Below are 22,382 nucleotides of genomic sequence, written 5' to 3'. Positions count from 1 at the left end.
TGTCGTCGTTTTGAAGTAGTGGGGAATGGCATACTGTGAGCGTTCGGGGGCGTTTTTCTTCTGCTTGTTTATTCTGTCACATTCATCCATCCGCTTTTGTTTTTCTTCTGCCCCATGATACACTTTGATTGCATGCGATGTGGTTTGGTTTATCATTGATTGTCTAATACCAGGAATGTCTCTTTTTAGACTCTTTTTCTTCCAACTTGATATCCGATGGATGTGTCTCGTACTGTTTGGTCTTTTCTCAGATTGTGAGTACCTCTTCGTCTTTCCTCTCACTCAAGCAAGACTTGGCGTTGCACTACGATGAAGGTGTCTGGCGTGAGAGCGCTGAAATGAGACAAGACAACACCGCTCTCGAGACATGTCGGAGAGAGCTTGTCTCAGCGGGTAAGACGCGTGCTTAGTGCGTGTTGTGTGAGAGTTGGTACACTTTCATTCGACAACACCCTCAGTGGACGCGTTCGCTGAGCGAGCAACAAAAACACACATATCTGCTGTCTCCAACCTCGTCTTCTCGGTCCACCGACTACACTTTTTTCCGTCTGCCTGCGAACCACGAACTACAAACCACAAACTATACTCACCGTCCACATCTTATTCTCTCTGCTATCCAACAACCTTCTGACCTCGTCGACTGCATCTCTTTTGATACTCAACAAAGACCAACGATCTGCCGACCTGCACCTCACGGGTCCAAACTTCAACAGTCCAGATCCCTCACGATCCAATATCGACAATGAACTCAACCATGATGGCCAACCCCACCCTTCCCTCGGACCTCACCCCCTGTCTCGTCCGTCAAGTCTTCTTCGCGCTCTTCCACAGAATAGCTGTGTTCTACCTAATCTTCTCCATCATCGACTGTATCGTCGACCGCATCTTACGCTTACGATGCGTGCGCAAACGAATCTGGATCTTGTACCCGACCGTGTGGGTTTGGTACTTGAAGTTGTGGAGCTTGTATCTGGTGGTCTGGTATTGGTATGCCAGATTGTGGGGTTGTCAGTCGAAGCACTGGATACATGGGGAAATGAGAGAGGTAAAGAAGAGCAGCAAGAGATTGATACTCCAGAGCAAGAAGAGCAGCAAGAAATGGTCTCGCAAGGTCATTGAAACGGTCGCCATGGTTGGTGGATTTGTTGCTGAGGCTCTGGGAGACTTTGTAAGGGAAAAGATGGATGATATCAGGGCTGTGAGGGTTCTCGCTGTCCATGCACCCACGACCATCAAAGAAAGGAAGGAGAGAATGGTCGTCTACGCGGCTGAGTTTTTCAAAGATCTGGCTGAGTCTCTCAGGGACCTGCACAACGCGGGTTTGATCACAGAAGAAGACGAGGTGGAGCAAGAGACGAAGAAAGAGGTCATGACAAAGATGGCAAGGAAAGAGCATCTCCACTCTACAGATGCAAGAAGAAGCGACAGAGTCAATGGCAGAACCTACGCCAGCGTTGCCGCCACGTACCTCAAGACCGATCTGGAAAACGACAGCAACCGCAATTGGTCCAATGAGCATGGCAATTTGAGTCCTGGCGCCAGTCCGCATCGTTCGAGTCGACTCTACTATCCCAGTCCAGGTCCCAGCCCCAGTCACAGGAATTCGCCTGGCTCTCCTCGCTCTGTTCAAGTCAGTCACCCCAGTCCTAGAGATCCTCCTGGCTCTGGCACTGGATCTGGAGTCTCATCTTCCAACTCGTCTTCTGCGGTGTATATACCTAGCTCGACTGCTTCTGCATCTTCTGGCTACAACATTGTGATGCATACACCGAGCAGCACTACGAGCTCGAGCAGACGGGCAATATACACTCCAAGCTCCACCACCTCATCGGGCACCACAGTAAACTACACACCTGGTGCCTCTGGTAACGGAATCGGAGGCACTGGGACTGGAGATTATGACTCGAGTCATATGGGTGCATACAGCAAGTCTGGAAGTCTATCGATTTTGTACACACCCTGCACCGATACTGATGCTGGAGAAATGTCGGTGGGCACCCACACACCATCTGCATCTGAAAGCTCCGCAAGCAAAACACGCACACCACCTTCTACCAACAATACCGACTCTGAAGATGAGTCATTTCCAGGTACACCGACCTCGACATCTTCGTCTGGACCAGACTCAACTGTCATCTATACACCACCTCGTATTGATGGTCTTGACAATGAAGATGCAGTAGCTCTAGGTACACCAGACTCTGCTTCTTCGTCTTCATCTGCCTCAACGAGTGATGCTACACCAAGCCCATGATTCACAGTCTCTTCTGGAGAGTGGGGTCATAGATCGCTGGCTTCTGGTACGGGGCGAGTTGTTAGCTATATCTGGACTCACTTTCCCTCTGCACACAGAAATTTAGGGGTAAAAAGCGAAGGAGGCGAGCGATTATCTTGTGGAGAACGAGATGATGTTTACGGTCGCAAAGAATATGATGAGTGGAAGAGTTTAGACGGATGCGAGTGAATCTGGACCTGGTGGGCTTGAACAGTCGCCTTGCTATGGTTCCCTCATTTTGTTCCAGCGTTTGGTGGTACGTGGTTTTCCTGTCACATCAGTATCTTTTCTACCACCTGCCATCGAGCATCAAAACAAGAAGTTGTTCATACTTGTCACTATGCTACTTGTGCTACTTTTTAACTGTCTCTGTCTTGAGGTCTAATATGTGAGACTGTTTTTCTGAGTTTGCTAGTCAGTGTTTGATGCAGCTGTTCGTTTTCACGAGAATGTCATGCTGCTTGCCATATCAAGTTTCACTGTAAGTACTGAGGCAGGTCGACGAGGAAACAGTCTTGAGTACCTTGTGGTCTCTGCTCTTATCGATCCCACGCTCCTCGACTCCAAAATCCTATATTTCACAACTCTTCACTTCACTGTAGTTGATTTTACTCTCCTCAAACCTCACTACCAAAATCCCGCTATCACTCAAAGATCTACCGCGATCTCTCAACCATGTACAACGATCTTCCGCTCTCTCATCGCACTTGTACAACACAAAACAGCATATCAGCCATGGCTCCTCCAACCAAAAACCATATCAACTACTCCAGACCTTTTGATCTGAGCAGATCTGGCCATTCCGACAACACATCATCCACGCAAGACAACAAGATGGAATTGTCTACCAACAATCAGACAAACACAGCCTCGTCTTTGGCTCACAACAAGAACCACGAGAACACCAGCAAAACGATGGCGAACCAAACCAACAAGGGCCCGATCATCGTCTCATCTTCCAACCACAGCAACCAGATCGCTTCATATCCACCTTTGCACCAGATGAACAACTTCCACATAACCTCAACTCTTCCGCGTCAGAGCCACCATTCCATTACTCCTACACCTCTGCGTCAGAACACCACTGCTGCTTCCTTGAGTCAGTTTGACAGCGGTAGTGGCGGGAGCATTGCTTCTCCAAACACACCTTTGATTCAGCACAAGACGAATACAACGTTTTCATACCAGACTAACCATGATGGTCCATCTTCATCTTTGCATCGAACCGGTGGAGAGGGCATCGGTGGTAGTGGCAATGCAGGTGTATCTTCATCTCAGCACTTCAAACCAGCAAATCCAACTCCCTATCCTGCAATCAATAGCGCCTGGAACCAGAACATCATAGTTGGGAATCACAATCTCAAATCACACCTGCCATCTCAGTCGACGGACAAGCCAACCCGGCAAGCCAGATCAAACCCCTCCTCACCCCAGAACATGGACCAGGGAAACCACAGATCGATTCCTACTCCCATAACCAACCGCATCCCCAATACCCATGCCAAAAACCACAGCTCTCTCACCGACCTCCCCAAAAAGTCCACCAAACCTAGCCGTCCAACCGTAGACCCCCGCTACGATCCCAATCTCACACTAGCTCAACGTCTAGAAGCGTCCACTGAGTTACCTCTGGCTCCTTTTTCTGGATACGAGTGGAAGAGTGAGAATGAATATGTTAACATGACGAGTTGGCAGCCTCCTGATAGACATTCAGAGGGGTGGAGACAGAGGGATTCGGAGGGGTGAAGGTAGAGGAGTGAAGGTGGAAGAGAGAAGAGAGACAGGAGGTAGCAAGATGACTCGAGAGAGAGTGACTTACAAGAACGAGCAACTCTAACAAGTCTTGGAATTTAGTCGTCAAAACTTCATTCTTCGGGGGAAATGGCATGATGAATGACTTTAGAGAAAGTCATTCATTTTAGAGTCGACGAGATCGGAAAAATCAGAAAGGATCGAAAAGGCAGTCAATAGAAGATGGGATGACGACAACACTTACAAATCAATGCACACTCTACAGGAACCAAAACCAAAATGGTATACATAACCTTCCTACATTGCCGTTCTCTCGAGTTTTCATATCGATGTCAACCATCGCCAAGATATAAGGCCGAAATATCAGGTTCAAGCAGGCACACACTATAACTTTTGAAGCATATCTGTGGTATTGTCGAGTTGTCTTACTCGTCACCTTGTGCTTGAATTTTGTGTTTTGTGCACCCACTATTGACCGCTACTTGTCATCCAAGAACGCTAGGGTAAGGTGATGAAGAGACAGTAGACTGAGCTTGTATCTGTAATATTCCATATATAACAGTCATTGAGATAGTTTTTGAGTCAAAGAGTATCAGAAGAAATCATTCCCTTATCCCCAACAAAACCACAACAGCAAAAGCCGTCCCTCATTGGTACTTGAAGCAAGATCTCTTTGCGCATGAAGAAAGCAAAATCTGTCAACACCCTTGACGCCTGCAACAGCTCCAAGGACTGAAGCAAAACGATCTGTAAATGATTCTGAAAGCGCGACGCGAATTTTTCTCTTCCACTCCATCTTCATCTTCTATCCAACAATCCTCATACCCGCCTCCGTCATACCGAATTTCGTCTTCTTCTCCAACCCCGATTCTTCGTATCCTTTTTTCGCTTGTTGTTTCTCCTCGCTACTTCTTCTTTGTGTAAGGTTCTTTGTTTTTTGCCATAGTGAATGCGACTTTGACGATGAAGATGTGGAAGACGAGGAACCTTTGCGCGATGAAGAAGCAGGGGCAGAGGCAGAGGCAGAGGCGGAGTTACGATAAGGCTGTGCTTCATGATCCATAGGCATGGAAAGGTATCCAGCAGTTTGGTAGTCAAAAACATCGAATTGTTTTTGCTGTTGCTTGCCTTTGCTCTCCTTTTGCTGCTGTGCCTCAGCCATCCATTTCTTGGCCATTTCCTTTTCTGCGGCAATGGTGCTGGTTGCGCTGGAAACGGAGGATGAGGTTGCTGTGGTTGCTGTGCTGTCTACTGATGTTCTTCTATCTGCATCAAGCATTGCTTTGCTGTCGACGGTGCTGGGTGTGGTGGGTGGTGGGGTTCGCTTCTTGCCGAAGAAAGCTGCGGGATATGAGGAATCGAGGTCGGCGTGGCGGGGTGTCATGAAGGTTGATGACATGGAGGCCGAGGTTGGGAAGCAGGACCTGGGGTGTTTGGTGGGTTGATATGACGAGGGAGGAGATGTAGGTGGAGAGGCCGAGGATGTCTTTGAGGGTTTGTTGAACATCTTGATGATGGCGATGGGGTGTAGTTGGTGTAGTTGACGTTGTGAGTGTTGTGTATACGAATGATGATGACGATGATGATTATATATCAATAGCTCTTTTGTAAGATATGACAATCACTGTTGTTGCAAGTCTTTGCGATGAGAAGATAGTGTGATGATATAGCAGGAAAGCAAAACAAGAAGACACACCAATACTTATATCTTATGCTTACCTTTGCACCTTCTAACCAGCAGCCTAAGCTCACAAGGCCGCAACATAAACACGCAATGCTGATTTGGGGTGCCCGAAAACCACTCACCTAACCTTACCGCGAAGCAAACCAAGACCTTGGAATCCTTCGACGCCGGCAACACAATCAGACACCGCAGCCAAAACCACAGCCAGCCACATCAAACGTTTGCATGGTGCTTCTACCCAATTAACGCATACTGTACCCTTGCGATATCGACTCAAGGCTACAGAGGTACAACGTACACTCCCCAGGCATCAGAATTGATTGGGTAGATGCGAAAAGATGTGACTCAGGCACCGACAATCCCCAGAGTGTGATTCGTTGCAGTTTGAAAGTTTTGAGTGATGAGAGAATTGCGGGTGTGGCTTGCAGCGCTATCCGGTTTCGTTTTGACCACTTTCCAGGCACCGGGATTCTTTCTTGCATGTTTGCAAGGCATCCGAATTCTGTGTTTGGTCGATGTCGTTGATGATTTATTGATTGTGAGGCACCCGAGTTACGATGACTTCTGGTTCCGGTAAAAGGTTCATGCGGTATTGTGGAAGAGAGAAAAAGTCGCGAGGTGGAAGACAAGGCAGAGAGATTATTCGACCAAACAACCAAACGGATGAGGCATTGGTAGCTATGACGAGCCGATCTAGTCCAATGCATACCGAATTCGAGTCGAATGCAGTGGTTAGTCAGGCATAGTCAATTGTACCTGATGCTCTGAGCATCATGATCGTGTTCGTCGCCAGCAAATACCAACTTGGTCGGAGCGATATAGGCGGGGGCTCCTTGGGGCTAATTTTATCAGATGAAGAATTTTCGCCCTTATCAATCAGATCGGATCAATCTTCTTGCCAACGTCTGTGCCTGCAGTCAGTGCTTTTAGCCATCGAGGTGATCGCAGGACAGTCGTTCGCTTCTTCTCACTATGTGTTCCACACCTCGTGAGAAAACACATTCTCATACAGTTGTTGATGGAGATGATGATGTAGAGATGGTTGGCTGTCACCTTGACCGCTTTTCTGCCAGGCTGCGATGAGAAAAAAAATCGGGCTGCAGGTCCATATTGATTGTGGAGCAACAAGAGACGCATGTCGCCGAGCGATTAGCGCCGGGGCTTGAAGTGGACAGAGCGTGTCTTTTGTTGAGAGTGTGTAAGGTAGAGGATCTCGAAGGTCCACGCTTCTCTTTCGAGATGGAGAAGCAAAGGCAGTGGAAGATGAAGGATGAACGATTAATTAGATGGATCTAGAATCTGAGGTGAAAGAGATTTGATCTATACTTTATGTCTACCTCCTCGAAAACTTCGACTTCAATGACACCCGCTATGAGAAAAGAACAAGACGCCGATACGCCGAACTGGAAAGCAGGGCATGATTATGCAAACGACTTCTTGAGATATTCGTAAATGGAGAAAATGATGGCAGAGCTGGGCGCAGAGCGAGCGACGGTAATACCACAGCCACGATACATGCCCTTAAGACCATGTTGTCTCCAGACCGCACGAGCGACTGAGCCGAAGGTCTTTTGCTTCTGGCCCGGGAGGAGAGCACCGACAGCTTCTGTCTGCATACGCGACTTGATGGTGTCTGCAGGGTAGAAGAGGAAGTTGTAGCTCATTCCTGCAGCGGCACCGGCGATCATCTGCTGATACAGAGGCAGGGAGGTGTCCGAAATTGTCTTGGTCTCTTTCTGCATATTCTTGAAGGCCAGAGTCACGGACTCGTAAGCGCCAAACCACGCAGCCGAGCCACCCATCTCTCGGATGAGGGTGCCCATTTGTCCATGCCAGAAGCCAGCAATGCCGTAGTGGCTGTATACCGATGAGATCAGGCTCAGAGGCTTTGGGCGGGCGAAGACGCCTGGCGAAGTCTCGACAGGGACCTGCATCTTGCACTTGATAAGCTCGATGGGAGTGAGGAGCAGCGAAGCAAAGGCTCCAGAGAAAGCACCGCAGCCGATCAGAGCATGCAGGGGCAGAGGGTCGGTATTTTTGTAGACGGTGGCCTGGAGGGAGTCTTGGGCGACTTGGTAGCTGAAGAACAGACTGCTGGTCTCGACGGCGGCTCCAAACAGAGGAGCGCTGATGCCGCGGTAGAGGCCTCCTAGACCGTCACGGCGGAAGGATTGGCGGAAGCAGTCGACGGGCCCGGTGTAGCGGAGGGGCATGTTGTCGGGCTGAGACTGCAGGCGGACCTTGACAGTGTCAAAGGGATATTCGATGTATTTGCCAGCCATACCGGCGAAGGAACCAAAGACGACATCTTTGAGGGCGGCGATGGCTTGTTGGTGGGCTTGAGAAGGCTCTATGTGTTTAGCCAAAGAGTCGGCGGCAAGGACATGGTGTGCATCGCGGACGTCCATCAGCAGACAGTGCTTTCTCCGAGGAAGCGCGAGGAGGAATTGAAAAATCTAACGTGTTTGTGGATGCTACCGTGGGAGCATGGTATGTGCGATACAGCAAGGTGTGCGGAGGTAGATTTGAGGGAAACGATTTCAGAGGACGCAGGAGAGGGAAAAAAGCGCGCACAAAAAAAGGTTGGCTATGGAGGGGTCGATTTGTGTGAGGCCGCTAGGGTTGCGTCGCTCTTGCAACTTTCATGTGTTTAGCGTTCCTGGTCCGCGCGTCGTGGAGAAGGCGCGACCCATCCGAACGGAGGACAGGAGGTCTGATCGCAAAGTGATGATTGTGACGGCTGTGACGATTGAAGGTGACAGAAACACGACCGAAGCATGATTCGAGATCATGACGGCCGTGCATCGTTCCCGTCCTTCCGCAAGTCGAGAAAGTCCAGAGCCAAGACTTGTGGGGTGCCTTGCTGAACATTTGCATCGCCAAAAAAGTATTCTCTTAGACTATAATCTTGTATACCACAATCATGTCTACTGTCACGTCCGATACTCCTATTGCCAAGACCCCGCAGACGTCGGGTATGCGCAAGAATGGTGAGTCTTTCCTGCTTCTCGCTATCGCACTTCGGCCGTTCTCGTCTCTTCTTGCGCCATTTCTTCTGCAAGCATGTTCACAATCTCGACACTGTGACTGATCGTTTCGCAGGCAAGCAATGGCACGAGACCAAAAAGGCGTTCCGCCCGACCGCCGGTCAGACATCATACGCAAAGCGCCAGGCCAAGGATCAAGCACTCGCCGTTGTAAAAGCACAGGAGAAGGAGATGAAGGAGGAGAAGGAAGCCGAGCGTCAGGTCAGACACACCGAGATGTTACAACTGGATATCGTGACTGACACCAGAACAGAGACGCATCACAGCACTCAAGGAGAAGCGCGAGGCAAAGGAAGAGAAGGAGCGCTACGAGAAGATGGCAGCCAAGATGCACCAGAAGAGAGTCGACAGACTGAAGCGCAGAGAGAAGAGAAACAAGCTCCTGAAGTCGTAGGCAACTGCTCTCAGACAGGCAGAGTGGTGGACAGGAGAGGCGGAGACGGCGACACGAGGGCAAGGCACACAAGCATTGAAAGATACCCTGGCTGCATATTCATGGCGTTTTGGGCGTGGTCTGGATCTAGAAGGAGAACAGCGAGTGCATACAATTATATTTTTTGCAAACACGATATTCATGTCGTTTCTTCCACTTTTTGGATAAACGTGCGTCGGGTTTAGGCCTCGATTGCGGAGATTGCGCAACCGCGACCTGATTGCAACTTCCTAGTCCAAGGACGACTGTTTACTCAGCGACCATGGCATGCAAACATGGACAAGAAGGACAAGAAGGACAAGAAGCACTCCAGCTATCATAGGCCACACCGCCACCATCATGCGCGCGATACCATCCAGTCGGCAGTCCAACTACAGCATCCATTCTCGTTCGAGAACTACAATCCTCTGCGACGAGCTCAGCAGCACCATCACCACCTTAGGTCTCGTCGTGACCTTTCGCCAGAGAAATCAGTCCAGGCCAAAGATGAAGAACAAGAACAAGAGCCCACCAAGCCGCGGTGGTCGCCTGAAGTAGAGTATGCCGTCGATCACCCTCCGCATCAACTCGTCACGCCAGAGACCATTGCTCACGAGCGTCGACTACGCCAGAGACGTCAAGACCATGTCTCTACCGCCTTGAACGTTCTATCTCGCGACGCTCACACCGCCACTCGCAAGCTAGATGACACTTACTACGCCTTGCTGCAAAAGGTCGGCCTACTCAAGGCCACCATTTCTTCCTTCCAAGATCTACACTCGTGCCTTGACGACACTGCCAAAGACTTCGCCACCAGATCGGACTCACTCGTCAAGGACATCACTGGCCAGATCGATGCTTTCCAGAACATGTCCCAGCAGGACGAGTCTATCGATCAACTAGTCAAACGCCTTCACAAAGCCAAAGAACGTGCAGAATCCTTCGAGACGAGACTAGAGTCTTGCCGTCTGCGCCTCGAGCGATGGGAGAAGAAAGAACATGAGAAGAATAAACGCAACAATCGCACCTGGGCTCTAGCCTTGACATCTTTGACCGTTTTCATCATTCTCGTTCTCGCCATCGTACTATGGAAGAAAGGCTCTTTGGCATCTGTGACCGAGAACCCTTCGGAGTGGAAAGAAGCTCTGGGTCTGGAGAAGAACAAGACTGCTCCTGGAATACGCTTGGTCGACCCGGCACAAGAAAAGATGCAAGCCAAGGAAGCCGTCAAGTGGGACAGGTTGCTAGACGAACTCTGAGCACACATGCTCGACTCAGAAACCCAGATTCTAAGCTCTGACTACCACCACAAAGCCGAACATCGTGGATATGCTTTCCCAGACCATCTCCACTACTGCTGCCTTGGCTTCGGAAACCTTCGTTGCCATGGCTTCTAGTCCCTCCCAACCTGCCATCCCCAGAGTTGATCTGTCCAGCCTCCTCAGCGCAGTTGAATACGAGCTTGCAAACAAGCGAACGAAACTCACCAACGGCGTGTCCTGCAGCTTGAATAAATATGCCTCAGAAATTGGCAATGGTAACTTCATCAGTAGCAATGCTTTCGATGCCGGCCCCGTCAATGACTACCCAGCCAATGAGACTCCTTGATCAACAATGATGAGCTTTCGGCGTTTCTCGTTCATTGAGATCTCCTCGACCGGACATCAGTAACCGGTAAAAAGGATTGAGGCAAGACAAGCCTGTCGATGTCGGCCCAACAGTCGGCCCTGCCACTAACCCACAAGGCTGAAGGCTTTATCCCTATCTTCATTCCCGGCATCGTTAGGGATTGTCAGATCATTGTTCATTTGTATCTTCTGAATCTTATTTTCCTTCCACCAGCCAGCCAAAGACTTAGATTGTGTCGAAGAGCCCACAGTGATAACGAGACTCTCATACCTTGGGGACAGCATCAAAGCTGCGCTCATGACGACTCGACGCCTTGTCAGAACAATCTTGGGCGTTCCCTACGCGCGCACAGATCGATGCGCGCCATACATGGTCACGGTGAATGGCGAAATGGTCTTGCATTACTTTCCTTCACTTCGGTCTTAGGTCTATGTGAGGAACTGATATAAATGTTTCACTTTCGAAGCCAACAAAAGTCGCCTTCACGCAACAACCCTTGGGAAACTCTTTCTCGTCTATAACACAGCTACCCTCGTTCACACAAACAAGCTCTTGCAGCTCGTCATTAGCAAACATGTCTACCACCTTCATATCCTATTTCGACCGCTACCCTGAATTCGATCATCACCCTCGCCGTAGCATCCGCGACGAGTTCAATCGCCTGGCCAAGAGCCTGAAGTGGGACAGAGCAGAAAGTGCACGCCAGAGAGCAAATTGCTACAACGACGAACTTGAAGGTCACTTCGCGTTGCTTGGTATCACCGAGAAGCTGGAACGTCTCCAGTACCTCTGTGATGAGCTCGGTGTTGAGCCTCGCCGCACTGTCGCTAAGTGCAAGCGGGTAAGTAGCTACCAGTGGTATAAGAGCACTGCACATGGACTAATGATTACGATTGATAGATCCTAAAGAAGACTCACGTCAACCTCGTCGACCTAATGGACTCACGTCGCAACAACACCAAGGTTGAAAAGTTCAAGACCCTCGAGGAGCTGAAGAAGTACACCAAGAACACTGGCAAGATCTATCCCTTAGAGTTTGCGAAGGGTGATGTCGTCGAGACCCTCCTCAGACGCATCACGAGTAAGAAAAAGTGAGCTTGTGGTGGAAGCGCCGATATGAAAACTACCTCCATTTTCAGCGCATTTGAAGTTCAGATATGGTGTCGCGTTCCGAAATGAGATCTCTTCTCAGTGTATGACTCGCTAAAGTCTGCTCCTCTGTCTCCTCTTTATAAAAGCTTGGCATCAAAAGAATGAATATACAAAATCCCATGACATTCAAGGGTTCCTCTGAGTTTTCACTTCAGTGTGATGTGTGCTGACTTGTTCCATCTCCTGTTAGTTTTTATTCTCCGCCGGTATTGAGCTCCTTACAGTCTGCACACATCTGTTGCTTTTGAATTTGACCCATACGAGCTCAATCGTATTTGACGAATCTTTCCTTGCATTCTGGGATATCTTTGCACCTTCGAATTAATCTCTCCATTGATCTTGTGCTTGGAATATATCGAAGCGGTATCTTTTCTCCTCAAGCAGTCAAACCTATTTGCCCAAGCATATACACCAAATTGCTGTGCTTTTGAACCAGAGAATCCTAGTCTTTATTCAATCCGTCCTGTCCTTGATCCTCGCTATTCAGAGATGATGTATCTCGGGACCGCTTGTCCTCGTGAATCGTCGTAGTACAACTCCTTTTCACTCCATTAATAGCGCTCTGTGACATACCGTTGCTTTCTAAAAAGCAAAGTCATGGATCTATCATACCTGTAGCAGCAAGGATTGGCAGGTTTAGACGTGAGCTCGGTTTCATCAAAAGAAGATGATGACTCGGTACGTGGCTGATGCTCGGCCCAGCCGGCAAGAGAGCATCAACCCAAATCGTACCTCACTCCCTTCTGTATCGTACAAAATCGCTGCGAATCACGATTCGTTCGTCCGATAATGCTACCTTGTCATTGCTCAGGAAACTTAGACCATTGACATACTACACTCTATGCCAGCGGTCTTCTTTCACGGTGTTTGCGGACAAGAGCAACTGTCGCAACTTTGAGCAATCCGTCGTCAAAGTTAGGTAAGCCTTGGTAAAGAATTTGACAGATTTCAGCCCTGCGAAACACTTAGGACTCAAGATCCGGCAAATAGGGTGACAGTCTACGTCGGCTGCTAGTTTAAAGCACGGATGGATGGTTTGCGTGTCTTGACAGAATAGCTTTCCAGTGCATGACTCGTACACCCAGGCAACCGACTTTGATGCGAATGCTGAAACACGCCCTTCAGTCATGCAATAAATACAAAAGGATCAAACAAGACTGCGACTTGCCCTTCAACCATTCTATCAGTCTTTGCCTCCTTACCAACAGCAAGACACAGCTTTTTCTAGTTCTTCACTTGATTTCAATCTCCAATCGCCAGCATGCCTCGTTTACACGAAGTCAGCTACTCTCGCGAAGCCACCATCGCTGCCTTTCGCGATTACTATCAATTCCTCACCCAATTTTATCTGTCGGAAGCTATGATTGAGGAGCCTCCGACTGATGGCTGGCCTTCCATCACGAACGAAAAAGTACGCCTTTTGGGCAAGAACGAGGAAGTGGCCGAGCTCATGCGACACCTTCCCTACATCTCGGACAGGGGTTTACTTGCCCCTCACTCCGAGGTTGCCCACTGGCCCAATCTGCTCGCCGATATTGGAGACTCCGAAATCGACGACCTAAGATTCATCTCAGAGGATCTGGGCTGGGAAAACGTACCTCCATCCGCCCTCGGCATCTTGTTCGACGAAGACAGAATTGTCTTGGATACAAAATTCGGCGTCATACACTGGGTAGCTGGCGTCCGCGAGGAAGCCAAACAAGATCCCGCAAGAGAAGGCATCCTCGACAATTTCTGGGACTGCACGCCAGAGGATGAAGAGTGGCGAGTCGCTCCCGCTTGGGCCATCGCCGATTTCTTCGAGGTTTTGAAGAAGCTGCACAGTGATCTGGTGTATGTTCCCATACACAAAACCCGGGTTGAAGAGTGGTTTGACGGGTACGGGACCAGTGATGACAAGTCTTATCTGCGGTCTGTCAGGCAAGTGTACAAGGAGCATGGCTGGCCAGATCTTTCCGTGTACGACAGAGAGAAGTGTCTGGAGTCAGTGGACAAGTTGATCGAAGAGCAGTTTCCTGATGAACATGGGTGGTAGGCCTCTTTTGCACAATTATATCCACCCAGTTCCATCTGAGCAGTTTTACGTCCAAACATTATATGTATAGTCATGTTCTGCGGGTTATATCTGGGTCTGTCTCGCAAGCCAAACCGTCTGACATCCGTAGTCGATTGGACACCCAGCGGCCTTCGAAGAGAGGGTCTTCTCCAAAGGTATCCATAGCATAGCACAACCCCTTGCAGATCACTATGCACGTTGTTGGATTCATCCATGGAAACGGAATACCTATACGATTGCGTAGTCGCAGCCCTCTCGCTACGAAACCATCATGCCATGCCTCCGCAAATCTGCAGTAGGCGCAGCAGGCCAATGCGGCTCTGACGGCAAGAACTGCGGACATACGTGGAATACCACTATTTCAGATGGAACTCGAGGTGTGGGCGAGCAGATGGGTGCATTAGCCATTGTTCAAGCCATGATGTTGAATAACGCTGCTATCAAGCCTCCGTATACGGTTTCAACGGGTGGGACCAGCAAATCTGATCCCAGTGCTGGAACGGATGGCTCTGATGTTGGTGGAGAGATGGGTGGTGAACATATTTCTAGGCGAGAGATTACTACTGCGGATCGTATCGGAGCAGGTGCGATTACTGCTGGAGTGTTGTTGTTCCTCATCGGCGGAACTACATGGTTAGTATGGGCTGGTTGATCGATCTGAAAACTCGGAATCCTATCAGAATTTCCTGTCAGCGATGGCTGGTAGCCAAGCGTTCCATGATAAACTGTTTCTTGTCCACTGTTAAGAGGTTCTTCATTCTCGTGCTTTTTGATATGCGTCTCTTGAGAGAGATCCGATCTTGCTGAGTAGGACAAAACACAACAGCAGACAAATGCCGAGCAGTTCTGCAAAACCAATACTGTACAGCACACGATTCGTCGATTTAGTGTGATGGTTGAAAGTTGAATTCTTGTACAAGGTGAGCTTCTCCATCGTCGTATATCCTCCGGGTAAAACTCCATAGAACGCCGTTCTTCGTATAATCCCAATGCTCTGTCTTCCTTGCTCTTGCAGCCCATACATCCATGTATATTCTTACAAGCTCCTGCTTTGGCCTTCGTCCTCGTCGGATATGTTTCGAGACAAAGCAGCCCTCCTTCAGCGCATCGTCTACCTCTTCTTCTTGCCAAACTTCTTGGATTCTGCATTTCACAGGACGTTAGCATTCCATCTTTTCGATCCTTCTTCAGCCTCTTGCCCTCCCTCTTGCTCTGTTTCCACGTACCAGCAGCCGTCCTCTTCTTCTTGGGTGCACCCTTTCCTCTGGACTTTGTAATAGCAACACTCTCAATGCGATCCTCTTCAAAGTCATCGTAGGTCTCAAAGCCAGGATACGCTTTTTGCAAGTCGGCGAATCGGGCGACGCGGCGTGGGTAGTAGGCTGCCATCGAAGGGCCGCGCAGGCGTTGACGCAGAACGCTGTTGCCGGTGCGGAGGGCGGAGGGGTTGTAGGTTGTGTTGAAGATTGCGCATTGCGTCTGTTGTGGGAGGTTAGAGATGTGTGGTTGGAGGGGGAGCAGAGTGGACAGGCAAGGGTGAAGAGGGGTAGAGGGGAGGAGGGGAGAGAGGGAGAAGCATACCTCCATTAGCTTGAGAGCTAGTGTTCTTGTTACTGCCATGGTGGGCGAGGTTGTGTATGCGACGGCAACTTTTGGTATGGAGATGATGATCAATGTACAAGATGGAGGGCTTGCGGCGGAGCGCGGGAGACGGCAATTGCCGAGTCCGTCAGTGACGATAAATATTTTCCCTTCTGTCGCGTTGCTTCGCGACTGAACACTACACCATCAAATCAACATTGCTTGATGCTGCTGTGATTTATATGTCATCACATCGCCGCATGTAGCTGTTTAATTCCATCGCCAATACCAGAGACTGCTTCTTCTTCTTCTTCAAAGCGTAGAGGAGGTCCAGTCTCGCCAAACAGTAGGGTAAGCATTTCTTCCTCTTGTCTATCCCCTTGCACTCTCTTCTCTTCGGATGATTATACGCTTTACACATGCATGGCTTTCTTACGCACCTTGACCGGTGCATTCATGGTGAAACGGCACCAGATATATGACAATCAACACTACAAACTTCCTCTTTATCATATCTTGTCATGAAACACAGTTTGCTGACTTTGAGGAATTCAGTTTCTATACACAACACGTTTTTGCAAAAGTGATCTGGACAAGAAGATGATTGGAAGAGAGACTGCAGGGTCGCAAAGATTGGGGTTATCTATACATGTAGTCCCGAAAACATGATCGTGTTGCTTTCAAATGACCTCATTCCATGTTCCTTCGTAACGATTTCTTGAACTAGGCACTTGATGATTGCCTAATCTCTCTACGATCATCATTCCACAAAACAGGCGTTGCAGCATCTCGCTCTGCCATCACTCCTGGGTTTCTTATGGCCAAACAGCGCGTACAAAGTGGACTAGCTCAGATGCTTTCTCCCCACCATATCTACCACAACATCTGTCCAATATCCCAAATCCAAAGCATCACAACCCGCAATCAGGGCTACTCTAGGATGCGCTTGCTCAGAGCCTGCGGCTAGACTACTTCCATAGACATGTACTGTCTAAAAGAGAACTTGCCGAAAGGAGATACTACACAACTGTCCAGAGCACTGCAAGATGCTGCCTAAGCAGAACGTTGTTGCAGACATGCATGCAAGATGCACCAAGCATTGACAAGCATAGATTCGCAGTTTCGGAGACCTGGTTATCGGATCAGCCGCATATCTTGGGTCTGGAGTGTTGCGGTGAATGAGGAAAGGTGTGGCAATGATCGAGATAGTTCGATCCTCCTATCGTATCTGGCGTCCAAGCACCGAGGCAGCAGCGGCAAAAGATCTGGTATGGCAGCCACACCCCAGACCATAGTTACAAGTGACTTGTACATAGATACGTATCCAGCCATGAGAGAAATCGATCCAATGGAATATAAATGACTGGCATAGATCTGTCTTCTAAGATCTTTCGCGTGCCCAGGCACCCCCAGGCACAGCTGCAAGGCCCCAGTGACAAAGAATACAGTATCAATGTATCCCAGCTTGCTTGTCACAGTACAAGTACAAGTAACCCAAAATTCTCCGGACTTGTGGAAGGGAGAGTGAGAACTAGATCCCCTCACAACTCTCTCTTCCGTCTAGATCGTGCGCGGGAATAGTATGCATTGTCATGCAAGACGGTTTTTTTTCCCTTCTACCACTCCTTCACCCACACTTGCGACACTTCTTTCCCACGGGGTAATTGATTGCGCATTATCGCCACCGATGCGCTTCAAATCACCCATGTGCAGCGACGTTAAACACTATACCACGCGAGCATGCCGCGTATCGCGCGATGCAAAGGCGCAGCACCGCAGTGCCGCAGCGCCGGTATTAAGGGGGCCAACCGATATAGGTGATTTGCACATCCATCTACAAAAATTTCAAAAAAAAAGCGCAATTCTGTGCCCTACTCCACACTCCGAACTCCGTATAGCAGCATGGTCTGCTGATGTGCAGAGAACAACGCCAATGGCTTAAGATACGGAAGCCAATGTGCGTAGCGGCTTTTGCACTACGGAGTAAACAGAAAACGAAAGAAACACAAATCTCCAGGGCATGTGGCTGCTTTTTGTGGCTTTTTTTTTCTGAATATCGACTGACGCGGAGACGTTTTATGATGTTGTTCAGCTGAGAAAAGGCCCACAACGGCGTAGGGAAGAGAGAGGAGATTTGGGCGTAAACGGATAATGACGAAGCTGTGGGTTGTTGTGGAAAGTCAATATGAGTGATACACAACAGGACAATGATTGAGCAGGAATTTTGTTTGTAAGAATGTGTTTCTCTTGAATAAAAATGTAAAAGTTCGTAGATACAGAAGAGGATTAAAGAAAAAGTGAAAATTAAACGCCGCTGTCATGAGAAGAAAATCCTCCTGTCCCTTGTATAAAAGGCTTTCTTTGCCTGGAAATGGAAAAACATAGGAGAGATAAAGTGAGAAAAGGAAATGAAAATCGGGTTGGTCCACTCGCATGCGAGTGTTCGATTAATGTGTCGAAAGGCTGGAGTCCAGCAGTAACCCTTCGCGCCGTGAAATGTTTTGCCAGTCTATAGTGCTCCCGAGATGAGAAAGAAATTCTTTTGGAGATGCAAAGGAGAAGGCTCAACATGTCAACTCGACAACGTTGACTGTGGATTCGTTCTTCGTAGGGTTGAGCTCAGGACTGGCTTTTGCTGAGTCGACTTGATGCTCGATGGGATCTTCCATGATCGTGTCGGCTGGTGAGTGAGGAGCAGATGCAACCGAGAAAGTGGTACCGCGAGGAGAGACAAGGTCAGAGTCGTCGATGTCGCAAGCGCCCTCCATGCTGTGGAGACCGTGTTCGGCAGGAGCGGAGGTGAAGAGAAGAGGAGCGGGCTTGTTGGCTCTAACAGGAGATGAAACAGATCTGGCCTTCAAAGCAAGGTTGGGAGTAGGAAGCTGCTCGGCGACACTTGCTCTGCGGCTGACCTCAGCCTTCTCATCGGTGCTGAGAGGAGTAGTGGTGCGGAGGAAGCTTGAGGCAGCGTTGCGAGGAACATAGCTGGGACGGCGAGAAGCAGTGGGAGAAGCAGCGGGAGAGCTCGACTCGGAGTCGGGGTTGTGGCTGCTGAACATGGAGAATTGAGAGAACTTGCGGTCCATAGTAGGCATGGCCGGAACGTTGGCATCAGTGTCAGGGTTGGCGCTTCTGAACCAGCTTCTGATGCTGTTCTTGGAAGAGCGGCGGCTGGAGATGCTGAATGCGCGGTTCTTGGATGATGAGCTTTCAGAGACAGTGCGAGAGTCCTTGGCCATGGTGGACATGGTTGATGCCTTGCGGTTGTAGATGGTGCTCTTCTGTTCAATACCGGTGGAGACCGAGACCATTCTGGTCTTCTCAACAGGCAAGCTGGGGCTGAGCATGCCAGAGTCCTCCATAGGAACAACCTCGCTGCCCAGCTTGTAGTTGCCGAACATCTTTCCCCACATGGAGGTCTTTCTGCCAACCGGGGGAAGGGCAGGAGTAGATGCAAGAACAGTGACACTCATTTTGATTGTGTTGTGAGAGATCAGGTATTAGTGGTCGTGTGAAGATGAGACCTGTTGTCGGAATGCTGATTCGTTATTGCTGGAATGTGAGTCGTAAGAAAGAGTCGACAATTGAATGCGAAGATAATAGAACCGAGCGCTGCTGAACGAGATGTTGACCTGGGATGTGTGGCCTTACTTATATCAAAGCACAACGTGCAAGAAAACGCCCGTATCATCTGCCTTGCCGGTTTCCTGGACGTTGAGATCCAGCAAGCCCGCGCAGAGCATCTCGAAGGATAGGCGAAAAGGTTTGGTGTGGAACATGTCTATCAGACATGTATCGTTGTACTATTAGGAAATCCCACAAACGGTCAAGAACCGATTGGACATCGCCCAGCTTTCTCCTGGCCGACGCGGTCCAGGGTGTCTAGAATCAAAACATGCTCTCTTCAAAGTCCGATTCCGGAAGTATAGACGAGGAGATCTACGGCGTTCATGGCGCATACAGATGGTTAGTCTATTCCTGACATGATGTTCGTCGTAAATAATCCCGAATGTGTCGAGTCAAACTCATACGGCTCTGCTCTGGCTGCACAGCAGGGAGTCAGTGACGACGTGGCCCAGTCTTTTTCATAGACATTAGAACCGTCAACGGCCAACTATCGAGCGAACAAATGAAAGCCGTTGGAAATCCCAAATCCCCAAACAAGGGCGACGAGGGTGTAAGGGCAACCGTTGCAGGCGAGCTTTCCAGGAAAGGGCAGGGCTGCAGCGGTCAGTCGTTTTGGCCGCACCAGATGGATCCAGTCCCAGGGTTTTGACAACGAGTTTGCAGCCGTTTCCCCATTTTCGGCCACCCCCTTGGCTCCTTCCCCGGACATTTGCTCAAACTGCCGTCCCATTCGCTGTTGCAAAGGATATCGGGATACAGGAGAAGGCGTTGCAGCACACCCTCAAGCTCAGCCCGCCTCTTTTCGTATACACCGGGATCGTTGCACAAAGCTGATATACGTTCTAGGTGGGAGGTACATCCCATGCGGAGACCCCGACAACCTGCTCACGAGCTGAACGGACAAGTACCTTATCAGTCACGTGTACTTCCAGGCCTCGCCAGCGATGTCCGCGTAGCCTATCGATACACAAGGTCCACAGTACACGAGTACATGTCCACCCACACAGTATCTAATCAGTCTCGGCAGACTATATGATCTTGAACGTCCGTTCCAGAGATATCTCTCCTGATTCAGATCAACGCTTTCGCATTATTCTTTCGTTGACGACCCTTTTCTTCAAGGATGATCCTTTCTGGCGGTTCTCGAGCCGTTTGCGGTTCTGCATCTCTCCCTATATTCATGCTCTTGTGGACCGTTGGAAGGGATTTATCTTTTTCCTGCAGTTATGGATGGGGCTCTTAGACATTCGCAATATTTCGTCGTCATAAGGTCTCAAATCCTTGCCTATTCTAAGCTTCAGGGTACACGGCTTGCGCACAAGAGCACACAGCATCCTCCACTGACAGAGGGAGCCGTTGTAACGGGTATTATCGAGTCTACATCAGGCAACGGATGAACTCGGCCCAAGTTTTGGCCCGGAGCACACCGCAGACAGAAGTTTGTCCAGACGAGATCTGAGGTCCACGTGTACGGCCGCAGTCTGATACAGCGACAGTACCGCCACCATCTAGAGCCAAGTGTCTCTCCATAGCCATACCATCTTGCAGACTTGGCAGTCATATGCTATACTCATATCACGTGAACTATGAGGACGAGTCAGCCGGGAGACCGATACGCTTCTAACTTTTGTGCACATATTATCTGTCAGGTCACATAAGCGAGTTTCTCTATGGTCTGTGTTTTGCTGCCATCGATATATCAACGGGTGTCGTGGCTGGAACTCTCTCGGCGAGTAAGAATAAGGTCGAGGCAGTTCGTCCAAGCCCCCAACGGGATGCGTCTCCGGCGACCATCATGAAACTCATCCTTCACCACAGGTCTCGGCTCCCTTGGCCAGAACAACTGAATCACGTTCACGAACAAGACATTTCTTTGCATGGCTGTAAGGATAGACAAACAACGTGCGAGATGGTCTAGAGTAGTCATGTCGACATTTTTGCCCGACTACAGAGACGCTACTGATTTTAAGCAGCTGCGGGCCGAATGGTAGGCGGCCGTTGGGTTCCACTTGTAGTGAAGGCTATCTACTCTATAAAATATATCGTGGCTCTGAGACAGAAATGTTGGAACATGTCCAAAAGCGAACAATGATCTTGTTGCTTCGATATCAGTGTCGCTTATCTTGTTGACTTTACTTACATTCTCCTCGCAACGGATGCAGAAGTCTACTACAAAAACGTTGAGCTGAAGACTGTTTGTATCTTCTCAGCAAAAGCTGACTCTGTGTTACAAGTAGATGCGACAAGCCACAGAATCATTGTAGACAGCCACCACCCATAGATTGGAAGCAGTCAGCCACTGAGCAATGAGATACCATTATCCTATAGCTGCTTCTCGTCTAAGTCTACGGATTGGGAAACTTGGCTCTTTGCATCTGGTCAAACTAACCATCTTGACTGTCAATTTATTGCTTTAGACTTTTGTCGCATGGAAAAGCTACGCGTTATCTTTTAGGATATTCAAATCAAGCACCCAACATGCTTTGTGGTATGACAGCGCAGATCTCTTGGCCGCAAATCTCGCGCAGTGGGTTCCGCTCCGAGCGATGACTTTGTTGGACTTCTGGACTGCCTTCACCGCGTTCACCTCAGACTATCCTTCGGAGTATCCAAAGAGAGAAAGCAGCGGGCGCGCCTGGTCATTGGAATGCTTGTGTATCGCAATGGCAGTGGACCCAGAGTGCTCATACCGCGACTCATTGTCATACGGCATTTTCCTGTGGGATATCTTGTCGATCGCAGCTCTTGTGTCGAATCATTCTCCAATCACATAGGTACAGCCCTCTGGGCCAATCCATACTTCATGGCACTTGTTGGCGTCGACGTCGAACCTGTCACCCACGTGGCACTGCTCTTTCCTCGGGTCCGGATCGTCGGGATATGTGAGAGTTAGGCTTCCCTTGAGCACCAGATGTGTGGTCACGCCGGCATGGGTATGAGGCGGGTAGTGGGCGTTGCTTTCAACAGGTCAGTCCTCGTGCCTGCATCCAACGGTGGGGTTAGGCTCACGGTCTATCAGTCCAAGTGAAAACATGGGAGAACCCCCATCCTCTGACTTCGGCCTCTGCTTCTTTTCGTGACTTTGGTGCCATGACAGAATTGTTGCCTCTTGGTCGATGAGCAGGTGTTGGACAGAACGACAATACTGTCGACGACGGTGACGCCCA

The 22,382-nt window shown here is 49.5% G+C and overlaps 12 protein-coding genes across 12 annotated transcripts; 7 read left to right on the top strand and 5 right to left on the bottom strand.

The window, feature by feature from the left end:
* Positions 1-742: 742 nt before the first annotated feature.
* Positions 743-2,254, top strand: M436DRAFT_82072 (uncharacterized protein; the record flags this gene model as incomplete). The annotated part of the gene is made up of 1 exon (XM_013571762.1): positions 743-2,254. One exon carries the CDS (start codon positions 743-745, stop codon positions 2,252-2,254), a length of 1,512 nt encoding a protein of 503 aa, XP_013427216.1.
* A 756-nt stretch (positions 2,255-3,010) lies between these two features.
* On the top strand, positions 3,011-4,021 carry M436DRAFT_82071 (uncharacterized protein; the record flags this gene model as incomplete). Its single annotated transcript, XM_013571761.1, has 1 exon — positions 3,011-4,021. The coding sequence occupies one exon, from the start codon at positions 3,011-3,013 to the stop codon at positions 4,019-4,021; it is 1,011 nt and encodes a 336-aa protein (XP_013427215.1).
* Positions 4,022-4,832: 811 nt separating this feature from the next.
* Positions 4,833-5,534, bottom strand: M436DRAFT_82070 (uncharacterized protein; the record flags this gene model as incomplete). Its single annotated transcript, XM_013571760.1, has 1 exon — positions 4,833-5,534. The coding sequence occupies one exon, from the start codon at positions 5,532-5,534 to the stop codon at positions 4,833-4,835; it is 702 nt and encodes a 233-aa protein (XP_013427214.1).
* A 1,598-nt stretch (positions 5,535-7,132) lies between these two features.
* Positions 7,133-8,119, bottom strand: M436DRAFT_82069 (putative mitochondrial ornithine carrier protein AmcA/Ort1; the record flags this gene model as incomplete). Its single annotated transcript, XM_013571759.1, has 1 exon — positions 7,133-8,119. The coding sequence occupies one exon, from the start codon at positions 8,117-8,119 to the stop codon at positions 7,133-7,135; it is 987 nt and encodes a 328-aa protein (XP_013427213.1).
* A 515-nt stretch (positions 8,120-8,634) lies between these two features.
* On the top strand, positions 8,635-9,152 carry M436DRAFT_72977 (uncharacterized protein; the record flags this gene model as incomplete). Its single annotated transcript, XM_013571758.1, has 3 exons — positions 8,635-8,701; positions 8,814-8,959; positions 9,012-9,152. The coding sequence occupies 3 exons, from the start codon at positions 8,635-8,637 to the stop codon at positions 9,150-9,152; spliced, it is 354 nt and encodes a 117-aa protein (XP_013427212.1).
* A 314-nt stretch (positions 9,153-9,466) lies between these two features.
* On the top strand, positions 9,467-10,429 carry M436DRAFT_82067 (uncharacterized protein; the record flags this gene model as incomplete). The annotated part of the gene is made up of 1 exon (XM_013571757.1): positions 9,467-10,429. The coding sequence occupies one exon, from the start codon at positions 9,467-9,469 to the stop codon at positions 10,427-10,429; it is 963 nt and encodes a 320-aa protein (XP_013427211.1).
* Positions 10,430-11,373: 944 nt separating this feature from the next.
* On the top strand, positions 11,374-11,876 carry M436DRAFT_20219 (uncharacterized protein; the record flags this gene model as incomplete). The annotated part of the gene is made up of 2 exons (XM_013571474.1): positions 11,374-11,640; positions 11,700-11,876. Coding segments are annotated over 2 exons (444 nt in total), but the record flags the coding sequence as incomplete, so codon positions are not given.
* Positions 11,877-13,212: 1,336 nt separating this feature from the next.
* On the top strand, positions 13,213-13,986 carry M436DRAFT_82065 (uncharacterized protein; the record flags this gene model as incomplete). Its single annotated transcript, XM_013571756.1, has 1 exon — positions 13,213-13,986. One exon carries the CDS (start codon positions 13,213-13,215, stop codon positions 13,984-13,986), a length of 774 nt encoding a protein of 257 aa, XP_013427210.1.
* Positions 13,987-14,278: 292 nt separating this feature from the next.
* On the top strand, positions 14,279-14,659 carry M436DRAFT_82064 (uncharacterized protein; the record flags this gene model as incomplete). The annotated part of the gene is made up of 1 exon (XM_013571755.1): positions 14,279-14,659. One exon carries the CDS (start codon positions 14,279-14,281, stop codon positions 14,657-14,659), a length of 381 nt encoding a protein of 126 aa, XP_013427209.1.
* Positions 14,660-15,118: 459 nt separating this feature from the next.
* On the bottom strand, positions 15,119-15,627 carry M436DRAFT_47201 (uncharacterized protein; the record flags this gene model as incomplete). The annotated part of the gene is made up of 3 exons (XM_013571544.1): positions 15,119-15,150; positions 15,234-15,486; positions 15,589-15,627. 3 exons carry the CDS (start codon positions 15,625-15,627, stop codon positions 15,119-15,121), a joined length of 324 nt encoding a protein of 107 aa, XP_013426998.1.
* Positions 15,628-18,152: 2,525 nt separating this feature from the next.
* On the bottom strand, positions 18,153-19,061 carry M436DRAFT_82062 (uncharacterized protein; the record flags this gene model as incomplete). The annotated part of the gene is made up of 1 exon (XM_013571754.1): positions 18,153-19,061. One exon carries the CDS (start codon positions 19,059-19,061, stop codon positions 18,153-18,155), a length of 909 nt encoding a protein of 302 aa, XP_013427208.1.
* Positions 19,062-21,970: 2,909 nt separating this feature from the next.
* On the bottom strand, positions 21,971-22,307 carry M436DRAFT_47300 (uncharacterized protein; the record flags this gene model as incomplete). Its single annotated transcript, XM_013571564.1, has 2 exons — positions 21,971-22,172; positions 22,225-22,307. The coding sequence occupies 2 exons, from the start codon at positions 22,305-22,307 to the stop codon at positions 21,971-21,973; spliced, it is 285 nt and encodes a 94-aa protein (XP_013427018.1).
* Positions 22,308-22,382: the final 75 nt, after the last annotated feature.

The sequence above is a fragment of the Aureobasidium namibiae genome, assembly GCF_000721765.1.
Source record: "Aureobasidium namibiae CBS 147.97 unplaced genomic scaffold scaffold_9, whole genome shotgun sequence".
Taxonomy (NCBI): Eukaryota; Fungi; Ascomycota; class Dothideomycetes; order Dothideales; family Saccotheciaceae; genus Aureobasidium; species Aureobasidium namibiae.
Note: the sequence above shows the minus strand (reverse complement) of the source record. Positions and strands in the feature narration are given on the sequence as shown.